We start from the raw sequence: 13,674 nt of genomic DNA on the forward strand, positions 1-13,674 counted from the left end.
GCGCACAACATGCTTCAGCTCTTCCTCTCTTCAAGCTGAGCCATGGATGACGCTGCGCCCTCTAGAGGTCGACGGTAGCGCTGCAGCGGAGACTTGCAAGCGCCTCCCCCCTGCCCCTCCTCCGCCCCCAATGCACAGCGCGCGCTCTTCGCTCCCCCAAACTTTCTTTGCACTGGATCGTCTCAACACCAGAGAGAAAGCTGGCCAGAACCGTATTAAACACTAGGGCTATTAAAGTGCTCCTGTGATTCATTCACTATAATCCATAATTATGATTCAGCTCAACTCCCCAGCCTCCTGAAGGCAAGGGCCACTCTCGTCTTGGAGGTCCCGTGCTGTCCAGCGTCCACCACTAGGATCAGAGAGTCAGTCAATGTTTGTTGAATGCATGATTAAACAAATGAGAAATTAGAGTCCTCTCTAGTCGCTCCAGTCATTGTGGGTCTGAGCCTCAGTTTCCATATTTATAACATGAAGATAATATCTGCTTTTCAAGATCGTTGGGGAAAGTAAGTGAAAAATGTGCACATAAGGTACATAAATTGCTTTTTCACTACTGTGCACCGTAGGCACTCAATAAATGTTAGATCTGTCCTTCTCCTTACAGTCTCCCATCATTCTCCTTTCTCCTTAAGAGAATATTGCGGTTGAGAAGGTAGAGCCTTCAGTTCCAGAGCCAGTTCTAGGCACTGAGAATTCAGCAATGAACAAAACAGATGAAGCCAGGCTCCCAGGGAGTTCGTGTTTTAGTAGGAGAAACTGACATTTAAATATTTTTATTTAAATAAAAATAAAAAGAATGTCAAGCAGTACCTCCAGGCTCTGTGCAGAAGAACAAAGCAGTAAAGGAGCAAGGAGTCATGGTATTTTAAGTAGCCTGGTTAGAGAGGACAGTTCTGAAGAAGTAGTAGTATTGGAGCAGAAATAAGTGAGGCAGCAAGCCATGGAGCACACCAGAGCTGGAGGAAATCACAAGTGCAGATTGCCATGGCAACATCATTGGTGAGTTCAGAGGTCAGCAAGCTGGCTTGTGTGGAGGGGGTGAAAGTGGGGGAAATAACAGGAAATGAGGTGAGGAAAGGAGGAGAGTAGACCAGGCTCACTAAGGTGAGGATTTTGGCTTCTCATCTGAGTGAGGTGGGAACCATGGGAGGAGTTTGAGCAGAGGAGGGACCTCTGACCTTGCAAGATTCTGTTTCCCTTGGTGGAAAACGGATATAGGGAACCAAGAAGAGGAAAGAGGTCCCGGAAAGCAGCTGATGCAGTAAGTGAGAGACCGGGGGGGGGGGGGGGGGGGGGGCAGCAGGATGATGGCTGAGAAGGTGGTGAGAAGTGCAGAATGGTTCTGTGCAAACTTTAAGGCAGAGCCCGGAGGCATTGGCTGACAGATTGACCATTGAATGCGAGAGAAAGAGAGGCGTCAAGGATGAGCCCAACTTTTTTGGCCTCAGTGCCTGAAAATACAGAGTTGCTGTATTTTCCTGATCAACTGAGATCAGGAAAATAAAGGAGGGCTAAGAGAGAAAATCCAGAGCTCCTTTTTGAATGTATTCAAGTTTGAGTTATGTGTTAGACATTGAGTTAGGATGTCAAGATGAAAGTTGGCTGCAATTATTAAACCTTTGGAAAACAATCTGAACATAGAGAAGCCAATTCATATGTCATGATCAAAAGAAGAAGGGGAAGAAATTGACCAAGTATTGCTTGAACTTTCCAAAAGAGAACTCCAATTTCTTTTTAAAGAAAAATGGGAGGAAGTAAACAACAGATACGACTTCACAATGTATTTCGCAAACTACCAACCCAAGGACTGAGTAGCAAACTCGAAATTCGTTCTTGGAAAAATATTAAGACCTGGTGCTTTGGAAACAAGGAAATCGATACGTTCAAAAAACAAATGAAATTAAGAGCAGAAAAGGAGAAGTTACAACAAACAAAAAGCAAGATTATTTTGAATAATCAGTTGGTTCAGTGGCTGCCTTCAGCTAGGGTCCTGGGATCGAGGCCTACATCGGTTAGTCTCCTTGCTAAGTCTGCTTCTCCCTCTACCTGCCACGCCACTCCCCCGGCTTGTGCTTGCTCTCCAGCCCCCACATCCACTGTCAAATAAATAAAAAATCTTTTTGAAAAAATTGTAAAGGGGCACCTGGGTGGCTCAGTGGGTTGGGCCTCTGCCTTCGGCTCGGGTCATGGTGTCGGGGTCCTGGGATCAAGCCCCACCTCGGGCTCTCTGCTTGGCAGGGAGCCTGCTTCCCCCTCTCTCTCTGCCTGCGTCTCTGCCTATTTGTGATCTCTCTCTCTCTCTCTGTGTCAAATAAATAATAATAAAAAATCTTAAACATTTTTTTTAAAAATCATAAAGAAAAAAGATTTTTAAAAAGAAGAAGAGGTAGCAAGAAAAAGATCTTCATCATTGGGGAGCTCACAGTCTAGTTGGAAAAACGGGTGTAGACAAATGAAGATAGTTTTGCTATTTCTCAGGCCTGGGATGTGTGGAGAAGAGATTAAAATTAAAAGGGCTCAGATGTTGCCATGGGGAATTTACAATGTACCTGGGAACTTGTGTTTCAGAAACTCAACCCAGAGAAGACAACACTATTCCCTCCTCAGAGGGGAATGAATCAGAGAGGACTCCCTGGAGAAAAGTGTCATTTGAGCAAGGCATGGAAGGAAGATTTCAGAGATAAGAGCATGGGCAGCAGAGTCAAGTGAACCTGGGATCAAATCTCAGTTCTACAATTTCTTTGCTGTGTGATCTTGGGCAGATGACCTTCCCTCTCTGGGTTTTCTCTTATAAAAGGAAGCATCTCCCTTTACTTCCCTGTGTTGGTGTGGGACTTACCTTCAAGGAGAAGCTCTGTGGGAGTTGTTCTCCTGTAGTCATGACCCTACATTCAGATGTCACTACTATGTGGCTTCAAAGATGTGAGCGGGAGAGATTCTCAAGTGAGATTCCCAAGCAACCCTGTCTCGGGAAACATCCTGCACTGATGGAAATATTCCAATCTTCACTGGCCCATACGGTAGCCACCAGGGACCCCTGGGCTGGCTGTTGAGCTTCGAACTAGCAGCTGGGGCAACTGAGAAACTCAGTTTTTTATTTTAATTCATTTGCATCTGAGTACCACCGAGAGCTGGTGATTACCACATAGGGCACCACGGATCTGAAGGCCATTCTAGGCAGTGGCACCAACTTGAGAAAAGGCCTGGAGGCATGAAAATTATACAGCCCAGAGGATCTGTCTTTGTCTCCTGTGGCTGCTGTAAGAAGTGACCATAAACTTAGCAACTCAGAAGAGTAGAAATTTATTCCATTAAAGTTTTGGAGGTCAGGCACCTACAATCAAGGTGTCAACAGGTCCCTTCCCGCATTCCTTGGCCGATGGCCCTTTTCATCCATCACTCTGATAGTTCTTTCCTCTGTCAAATTTCCTGCTCGTGACTCTGACCCTCCTGCCTCCGTCTTAGAAGGATCCTTGGGATTGCCTTGACCCACCCAGATCACCTGGGATGCTCTCCCCATCTCAAGCTCTCTAATCACACCTGCAAAGTTCCCTTTGCCATGTAAGGTCACATACTCCCCGGTTCGGGCGTTTCGGATGTGGACCCCATTAGGGGCCCTGATTCTGTCCACTGCAGCAGTCTGAACATAAGTGCATCCAGCGGCAGAGAGAAACCTTGAATAGCAAACTAAGGAGCCGGGACATAGATAGTTCCTTCAAAACAGAGCCATAATCTGTCACCTTCTCACCACATCTGCTAGTACCCTGACCCAACTGTGCATCTCTTCTTGCTTGGACTGTGGCAGTAGTCTCTTCACCAAAGTGGTAGCTCATGTTCCTTCCCCCTCCCCCATAGTCTGGTCTCCACCAGCAACCAGAGGGATCCTATTAAAATCTAAGTCAGATCAAGACATGACTCTGCTCCAAATCAGGTTGCCTGATTTAGGAAAAAAAATTTTTTTTTTTTACAGAATGCTCACTTGAATTTGAATTCAGATAAACAACAAATAATTTTTATTTTAAAGAATTTTTCAAGATTTTTATTTTTTTCAAGACTTTTCTTATTTATTTGAAAGAGAAAACGAGCAGTGGGGAGGGGCAGGGGAAAAGAGAGAGAGAGTCTTCAGCAGATTCCACACGGACCGTAGAGCCTGGCTCGGGGCTCCATCCTGATCACAACTTGAGCCGAAACCATGAGTCAGATGCTTAACTGACTGCACCACCCAGACACCCATAAATATTTTATTTTTAAGTCATCTCTACCCCCAATGTGGGGCTTGAACTCTCAACCCCAAAATTAAGAGTCACATGCTCCACTGACTGAACCAGACATGCATCCCCAACATCAAATACTTTCTTTAGGATTTTATTTATTTATTTATTTATTTGTCAGAGAGAGAGAGCACAAGCAGGGGGAGCAGCAGGCAGAGGAGAACAGACTCCCTGCTGAGCAAGGAACCCGATGCGGGGCTCAATCCCAGGATCCTGAGATCATGACCTGAGCTGAAGGCAGAGGCTTAACTGACTGAGCCACCCAGACATCTGAACAAATAATTTTTTTTTAAGTATGTCTCAAATGTTGCATGGGACATACTCATGCTAAAAAAACAAACAAACTTTTTTTGCTGTTTATCTGAAACTCAAATTTAATTTGGTGTATATTTTATCTGATAACTGCAGCTCAGAACACTGCCATGGCTCTCCAAACACTTGCTGTGGCCTGGAAGGCTTTCAAATCCAGCCCCCCTGCTACCTCTCTCCCTCTGTCTCACCCTACTTTCCCTCTTGCTGCCTCTGCTTCATCCACATTGGCCTCTTTGCTCTTCCTGAAGTATGCCGAGCATTTTGTGCCTCAGGGCCTTTGTACTTGCTGCTCCCAGTGCTTGGCATGATTTTCTGCCAGATTTAAGCATGACTCCTACCTCCCTTCCTCAGGTTTGGCCTCAAATATCACCTTACTCAATGGGCCTTGCCTAGCTTACTATATCCCTGCCCCACTCAGTCCTCTTTATCCCCTTTAGGTTAGCCCTTGCCACAACTTGTTATATTGCATATCTTCTCCTTTGCTTATTTCCTGTCTTCCTCCAGTAAAATGTCAGCTCCCTGAATGTAGGGATTTGTGTCTCTTGGTCACTGCTATTTCCTCAGTGCCTATAACAGGGCCTTACATATAGTAGGTGCTTAATGAATGTTTGTTGAATGAATAAAGAAAGAAATGATATCATTGAGCCACTGGATCCAGCTATGCCTGAAGCTAGCTTGCAAAATCCAAGGGTCGCACACAGACCAGTTTCCTTCCAGCCTACACTGCCATCTCCGAGACTAGATCATGGCTGGTGGATTTCTGGCCGACGGCATTTTCATCCTTGCTCTGTGACTCCTTTAGGGCCCGTCGACAGGCGGCTGGTAGTGATCTGCGCAGTTGAGTCCTCCCAAAATACAAGAAGAGCACAGGATTGAGACAGCTGTGAGCCAGAGCGAGGCCGTTGACCAGCGGTTCAGCCCGCAGGGCCCGGGCCAGGAGCCTGGAGTGCGGGGCAGCGGCGGTGATGACCAGCCCTAGCAGGTGGTAGGGGGCCCAGCAGACAAAGAAACCCACCACTACGGCCATGCCCAGGGGCCAGCGGTGTCGGGCCGCACGGCACAGAAGGGCACCGTGGCAGCTGGCCACCACCACCAGCGGCCCCAGGAAGCCAAAAATAAAGCGGGTGGCGGTCACCGTGCTCTCCAGCACCACAGAGCCACCGTAGTCCACCACACACTCCAGCCGGTGAGGGAAATGCTCCTGGTGCAACCGGCGGTAGATGGCCGAGGGCACAGTGAGCAGCAAGGCCACGGTCCAGGCGACCCCGCAGGCTGCCTGCACCCTGCGTGCCCGCCCCGCCGCAGCCCCCCAGCTGGGCCTGAAGGCCAGCAGGCAGAGGTCCGCGCTGAGAGCGGCCAGAAGGAGCACGCTGGCATACATGGACAGCAGGATGACCGAGGGCAGCGCCCGACACCCCACCGCCCCATACGGCCAGTGGCCCCCGCGCGCTAGGGGCACCGCCAGGAGGGGCAGAGACGCACAGCAGAGCAGATCGGCCACGGCCACATGTAGGAACCAGGTGGCCCCGACCCTCCGGCGGGCCTCTTTCCTGGTCACCCAGGCCACCATCACGTTGCCGGACACCCCCAACAGGAAGACCGCGGCGTAGAGCAGAAACACGGCGGTGCGCAGTGGGTAGGCAGAGATGCAGGTGCCGTCCATGCAGTCCACGGGGAGATCCGGAACCCCGTCGTAATCCCCGTACTCGTAGCTGAGAGAAGTGTTCTCCATCCAGGCCCCAGACACCTGAACGGGAGAGAAATCATGAAAACTCCTTGACAAACCCCTCAGGGTGTGGGAACCCCCACTAGCCGCTTGGAAGCTGGGCCAGGACAACGTCAGAACTCCAGTGCGTCCTAATATTGGAATTCTAGAAGACTAACATCTTAGAACTCGCTGGGGAGCATCCTGGAATTCGAGAATAGGGCCCCATCAGAACCCAGGCAGGTCAGAAGACTGGAATTCTAGAACACCACAGGTTGAGGACACTAACCCATGAGCATCCTGGGATTCTAGAACATTGCAGTGCTAGAACCTGATCGTGATAAAGAAAATATTTTGGAATCCCAAAATAGTATACTATTAGAACCCCAGGCAAGGGGTGCCTGGATGGCTCAGTGGGTTAAACCTCTGCCTTCAGCTCAGGTCATGATCTCAGGGTCCTGGGATCGAGCCCCGCACCCGTCTCTCTGCTCAGCAGGGAGCCTGCTTCCTCCTCTCTCTCTGCCTGCCTCTCTGCCTACTTGTGATCTCTCTCTCTGTCAAATAAATTTTAAAAAAAAGAAAGAGAACCCCAGCCGATTATTATTTGGAATTCTAGAATAGCATTGTGTGACTCAACATTGGTGTTGATGGAATTTTTTTTTTAAGATTTTATTTATTTATTTATTTGAGAAAGGGAGAGAACCCAAGCTGGGTGAGGGGCAGAGGGAGAAGCTGACTCCCCACTGAGCAGGGAGCCTGATTCGGGACTCAATCCCATGACCCTGGGATCATGACCTGAGCCAAAAGCAGTGAACTAACTAAGCACTCAGGCACCCCTAGAATTTAAAATATTGGAATCCGAATATCCATCAAGAGGGGGAAAATTTAATACGTATTGACAACAAAAGTACTTGTCTTAATTCTTCTTCATGGGTGTTTTTGAATCTTGGTGCCATGAAAAATGTCTCTCTGGAGCAATTATGTCATTTTGTTTTTTACATAAACTCGATCATAAACCCAGACCACGAAGTGCACACATCATGTAACGCCAGCTCTCTGGGCTTCACAACATTATCACAGCCAGGAGATGGGCACCAAGACCAAGAAACAGAACATTTCTAGAATCCTACTACAAGCAGTTTCTGAAAATCATGATGGCGTTAGGAAAACAAGAAAAATAAAATGTTGAATTCTCTGCCCAGGAGATTCATTCATTCATTCCTTCGTTCATTCCAGAAAGTTCCTGAGTAACTTCTCTCTTCCAGGACTGCTGCACACCAGGGGCTATGGCAAACAAAAGAAAAAATTCTTTTCTCTTGGAGCTGACACTCTAGCGGGAAGAGTCAGATAAGGAAGAAATAAGTCAAAAAAGGAATACATAAGCGAAATACAGTGTCTTAGAAGGTGATAAATGCTAGCGCAAAAAAAAAATAATAATAACACAGGGGATTTTAAATGAGTGATCAAGGAGGGGCTTTCTTGAGCAAAGCCATAAAGGAAGTGAGGGACGATCTGAGAGGAGAGAGTTCCAGGCAGAGGGAATAGCCAGTGCAAAGGCCCTGAGGTGAAAACATGATGGTCATGTTCAAGGAACAGTGAGGATGCCAGTGTGGCTGGAATGGAGTTGGTAAGGCAGAGAAGGGGAAGGTAAGAACAGAAAGATATCATGGACCACGGAAGGCTTTGTCAAGGCATTTATCTTTTATGGCCCATGAGATTGGGGCCATAGGAGGATGCTAAGCAGTGAGGTGACACAATCTCTCATAGCAATAATAATAATAATATATTATAATATTGCTATTACTATGATAATAATAGAATATATAGTAATAGAATACATAATAATGCTGTTAGTAATATTAATATATTAATATTATATAATAATAATATACTAATATATACTAGTATATACTAGTATTACATATCAAATATATTAAATATTATATATTACTATGTTATATATAAATATATACTATGACTATATTATATAGTATATAAAAATATATACTATCTATAATATGTTATATACTTACTATATATTATATATAATATACTATATAAAATATATAATTAGTAATAGATTACTACATATCCATATAATACATATCATAAATTATTATTACTATGATAGTAATAAAATATATAATATAATAATATATTACTATTACTTACCATTATATTATTATTATTATTATTATTAGAAGCTGTCCTCCATTGAGCCCACTGTGTTATGTGTTGAGCACTGCTCCAGGAACCTTTAAATCTTAAATCGTTTGATTCTTATAACAACCCTCTGATTCTTTTTTTTTAACTATTTTTTTAAGATTTTTTAATTTATTCATTTGACAGGCAGAGATCACAAGTAGGTAGAGAGGCAAGTGGGGGGTGGTGAGAAGCAGGCTTCCCGATGAGCAGAGACCCCAATGTGGGGTTCAATCCCAGGACCCTGAGATCATGACCTGAGCTGAAGACAGAGGCTTTAACCCACTAAGCCACCCAGGCGCCCCAACCCTCTGATCCTAATACTGTCCTTTTATGCAGGTTATTATTATACCCATTCTGCAGACAAGAAAACTGAGGCCCAGAGAAGTAACTTACCTAAGATCATTCAGGTAAGCAAGTAACAGAATTGAGTTTTGAACCGTGTCAGCCCCACTCTGGAACTCTGGGCCCCAGAACACATTCACCCAAAAACCTTAGATTCAGAAGACAGAAGGTGGCACAGCTGGTGGCCCTGAGCAGACCCGGCCTCCGTAACTCGGTTTCATTTGGCTCTCTCTTTTGGTTTCCTCATCTGAGAAGTGAGTCACAGAGGTGAACCTACCTCACCAGTTTGGAGGAGGCCTCGTGGAGGTGACGTGTGATAAAGCTCGTGGCACAGGGAAAGGGCTCAAGCGGATGGTAGGTCATCCCCCCTATGTCAGACTGGCCTGACCCTGAGGCTCCCTGCTGGCTCTCGTGGGTGAGCCAGCACTACCCAGGGCTCTAGGGGCATTGATGCAACAGGAAAAGCAGAGGGGAAGTGGAGCGTTGCCCTGTCCCCTCCTTCCTGCCAAGTAGTTGCCAAGAGGCCCAGCCACTTTGTGTGTGTGTGTGTGTGTACGTGCGTGTGTGTTTGGAGTTTCGCATGATGCTTTCGTAGTATTTTCATCACTAGAGTAAAAGGTGTGCAACCTTTAAAAATTCAGACCCCCACCAGCTGTGTGATCTTGGGCAAGTCACTTAACCTCTCTGTTCTTCAGCATCCTCTTCTGTAAAAAGAGAATATTACTATTCCTACCTTAGAGGCGATTCAGCAGGTGAATCGGAGTGGAGAGCTGGCTGGACCCAGAGAGCATTAGTCGTTGGAAGTTGCTGGTACCTACTGGTACACAGACACACCCTCTCTCCCAACCCTCAGACCCCGCCCTGCCCAGCTTTTACTGGTCAAAATCCGGGAACCCTAATGTTGGCAGCTCAACCAACTGTGGTATTTCCCTTTGAATATCTCTGACAGAAATGCAACATCCAACAGCTACTGTGTTATCTCCTTATCTTTCCACATAACGAGTGTGTTTTCCATCCACTGCCCTATCTGCATACACATCAGCCCTTTCCTGCAGCCGTTGGAGGATCAGCCCACGCGCTGGATGGACCAGGCTCATGAACCAGCGTCAGACTGTAAATAAAGGACATTTAATGATAATCACGAAGAGCCTTGTTATTTTATCATCATTTTGTACAGTAAATTAGATTCATGTCTACATAGAAAACACAATTACCATTATTATAATAATTATCATTTTATAATGTTTACGATAGCCGATGACATTTACCAAGTACCTATCACGGATCAGGCCGAGCCCTTATGACAAGCACCCGAAGTTTGTATTCTTGTGACGCTCCATTTCCCAAACCGTCCGCGGCTTTGGGCTCTGCCGTGTCCCTGGCATCTAGAAAACCACGCGGCATCCAGCAAGTGCTTTGTTGCTATTTAGCGAGTGAAAGAATAAAGAGGGAAACTGAGGCACAGAGCAGCAAAGGGGTCACTTAGGTTTCTCTCTCGGTTCCTTGAGCCCACAGGCACCCGTGTGCGTGTGCTCTGCATGGGTGTGTTTCTAAGTCACCCATTCTTGTTGGAACTTCTGTCTAGGCCAAATCCGCGGACAAGTCGCCCCTCCCCCCAGAGAAGCACACACATGCTCCCCCCTACCCCAGAAAAGCACACACATGCTCATCAAAAGACCCGTGCCAGGAAAGACTTTCCTATGGGAAGTCACCCAGTTGTCACCCCCAGGGGAATGCATAAACGTACCCTGGTATGGGGGTGCCTGGGGGGCTCAGTCAGTTAAGTGTCTGCCTTTGGCTCAGGTTCTGGGATCAAGTCCCACATCCGGCTCCCTGCTCATCAGGAACCTGCTTCTCCCTCTCCCTCTGCCCTCTGCCGCTCCCCCTGCTTGTGCTCTCTCCTCTCTCTCTTGCTCTCAAATAAATAAATAAAATCTTAAAAAAAAAAGAAGAAGAAACCATAGCGTGGTGTACTCCGGCCATGGAATATTCTATAGCAGAACAAAGCGCACAGGCGAATGTGGATGGATTTCACACAGACGCTGCTGAGGGGAAGGAGGCAGACAGACGCGCAGGGAAGGTGGCTGAGGAATACCATTCACGTCAAGTTCAAAAACAAGCAGGAGAGGTCTGTGGGAGTGGGTAGCGGCGGGTTGGGGGAACAGGGGGCACATCGACGCTAGGTCTGTGCTCTTCCTTGAGCCGGGAGCCTATTCCCTGTGCACACCCAGCTCGTGGAGACACACAGAGCTTCCCAGCTCTGACGTGTGTGTGTCTGTTATCCGTGGAACTAAAATTAAATCTTCCTTCTTAGGAAGCAGAATTGGTGAGTCGAAAGGCTAGTTCACTGGACAAGTGGCCATTGGATGGTTTTCCAGAAAATGCAAGGGCTCCTGGAGTTTGGAGAATGGCCCTTTGCCCTACATCTGAGTGTGCCAGATGTGTGGACGCTTTAACCGGAAGCTTTTCTGTTGGGCCGCCCACGAGAATTCCAAGAGCCTGGAATTCCAGTGTGGTGGTCATAAAATCCCACCTCTCCAATTCTCCATCTGATTCCAAATTCTGAAAAGTATTCGCCTTCAAAGCTGAGATGACAGGGCGCCTGGGTGGCTCAGTGCGTTAAGCCTCTGCCTTCGGCACAGGTCATGATTTCAGGGTCCTGGGATCGAGCCCCACGTCGGGCTCTGCTGGGGGAGGGAGGGAGCCTGCTTCCCCCACCCCCCTGCCTCTCCGCCTATGTGTGATCTCTCTCTCTGTCAAATAAATAAATAAAATCTTAAAAAAAAAAAAAAGCTGAGATGGCCCAATGCCATCCTCCCTCTCTCCCTCCGTCCCTCCGTCCCTCCCTCCTCCCTCCTTCCCTCCATCCTCACCTTGACCAGATGCCACTTGGAAACCCTATCCAGACTCACAGCCAAGACCCAGGAGGTCTGGGGTCTCTCCCAGCATCCGGCAGCTGGTGAATTCCTGGAGATCCGTCCCCCTTGCCAGAGCTCCTATGGGACGCTGAGCACTGCCACTTCCCGGGCCCTAGCAAATCTTCATAAGCAGGGGAAAATGGGAATGGCCTTTTCCTACTCCAAGGGTGTGTTTGTCCTGTATTCTTCCCATGACTCACACATCCCAAAATTACTGGGCAGCAAATGAAACTGGAGAGAACGCAGGTGGGTGGAGAGTTGACCCAGGGTCACCAACCCCAGCAGCAATGCCACCAGTTCCTGGAAGCTGGACCTGCATGTGGTCTGACCTCAAAGGCCTGGGGGTCTTGGCTGGAACTCACTCCTCCAGGGGGCCCTCTGAGGTCATCCTCAGAGAGCACCCACACACAGCCCACTACCCTCCTCCCAGCCTCCAGCTGTGTACCAGCCCCCTCTCTCTGCCCTCTGCAGAGCCTTGAAGACAGATAAATATTCCTCCCACCTTCTGTGTACTGAGGGAGACAGCTCAGGGTCACATTCCCGACAAAAAGGCCAAGGCCACCAACCACGGGGCAGACAGAACCATCCCCTCCATCCTGTTCCCCGCAGCTTCCCGTCTCTGAAATGGGAACATGGTGACCATCGTGGTCCCTAACCTCCCTCCCAGCCCAGGTGCGGGGGCCGAGAACGTGAACTTGAGGGCCAGAATGATGAGATTCATAGTCCAGGTCCACCGTGGGTGAGACCGGGGGCCTCGGACTCTCTGGGCCTCAACTCCCTCCTCTGTGCAATGGCTGTTCTGCCACCACCAGCAAATGCGTAAAGAGATTTCAAGCGCTTCGGTGGGTTCCCGGCCCATGGGCACATCAGGTATGCCTACCAACATTACTGACGTGTTGATTAACAAGGATGAAAAAAATACAATGGAAGTTAAAATTTCCATTTCAAGAAGGCTTAGCAAGAGGAAGTTGTTCTCCAGTTTCAGAACCCTTAGTCCGCAGTTCTTCTGTGTGTGTGGGTGTACGTCGCTCTGTGCGTGCCTTGGGGTCGAGGGGATAGATTTACACATTTCCTTTGATGTTGTTTAGGGAATAAAATTGTGTTGTTAGAGGAAGTTATTTTGAGTGAACAAACAAGCTCACTGTGTGACCTGTGACGTGTCCCATCCTCTCCCATGGTGACAGCATCTTGGCGGAGTGTTGTCCTGGCCCCAGACCCTCCCGATGAGATGACGACAGCAGAAGCGAAGGGTGGGGACTGTCCTTCATCAGCCCAAACTTCCCCTGATCTCAAGTTCACAGGGGGGTGTCTTTCAGATCAGTAGGGTTTCATAAACACCGCCGCCGCTGAGCCTTGGGGCGCACGTTTCTCACGTTTTTCAGATTTGGGGGTGGGGGTGAGGTTTTCTGCCTGAGCAGAAAGTCAGATGCAAAGTCTCATGTGGGGCCCAATCCCAGGACCCTGAGATCATGACCTGACCCCAAGGCAGAGGCTTAACCCACTGAGCCATCCAGGCGCCCCCCGGGGACACAGCTGTAATAGAAAAGGAGGGTCTGCTCTAGGGGTGGGATTTCTTTTTATAGCCACTCCAAAAGATCCAAGTACCAGCCCCTCATCATGGGGGTAGCTAGAAGAAGAAGATCTGAGACAGTGATGTTGACAGGGAAAATTGCCATGTTGTGGGTCAAAATGGTTGTGGAGCCCCTGGGTGGCTCAGTCCCTTAAGCCTCTGCCTCTGGCTCAGGTCATGATCCCAGGGTCCTGGGATTGAGTCCCACATTGGGCTCCCTGCTCTGTAGGGAGCTTGCTTCTCCCTCTCCCTCTGCTGCTCCCCCAGCTTGTGCTCTCTCTCTCACACACACACACAACTAAAGAAATAAGATCTTTTATTTATTTATTTATTTATTTATTTATTTAT

General features: G+C 48.0%; 1 protein-coding gene across 1 annotated transcript; it reads right to left on the minus strand.

The window, feature by feature from the left end:
* Nucleotides 1-4,498: 4,498 nt before the first annotated feature.
* On the minus strand, nt 4,499-11,830 carry C5AR2 (complement C5a receptor 2). The gene is made up of 2 exons (XM_044260533.1): nt 11,712-11,830; nt 4,499-6,333 (listed from the first exon to the last, which is right to left on the minus strand). Exon 2 carries the CDS (start codon nt 6,316-6,318, stop codon nt 5,305-5,307), a length of 1,014 nt encoding a protein of 337 aa, XP_044116468.1. The 5' UTR covers nt 6,319-6,333; nt 11,712-11,830; the 3' UTR covers nt 4,499-5,304.
* Between the last annotated feature and the right edge of the window lie 1,844 nt (nt 11,831-13,674).

The sequence above is a fragment of the Neovison vison genome, chromosome 7, assembly GCF_020171115.1.
Source record: "Neovison vison isolate M4711 chromosome 7, ASM_NN_V1, whole genome shotgun sequence".
Taxonomy (NCBI): domain Eukaryota; kingdom Metazoa; phylum Chordata; class Mammalia; order Carnivora; family Mustelidae; genus Neogale; species Neogale vison.

Coding starts and splice junctions, on each gene's coding strand:
- C5AR2 (XM_044260533.1), bottom strand. CDS start 6,318: ATGGAGAACACTTCTCTCAGCTACGAGTACGGGGATTACGACGGGGTT.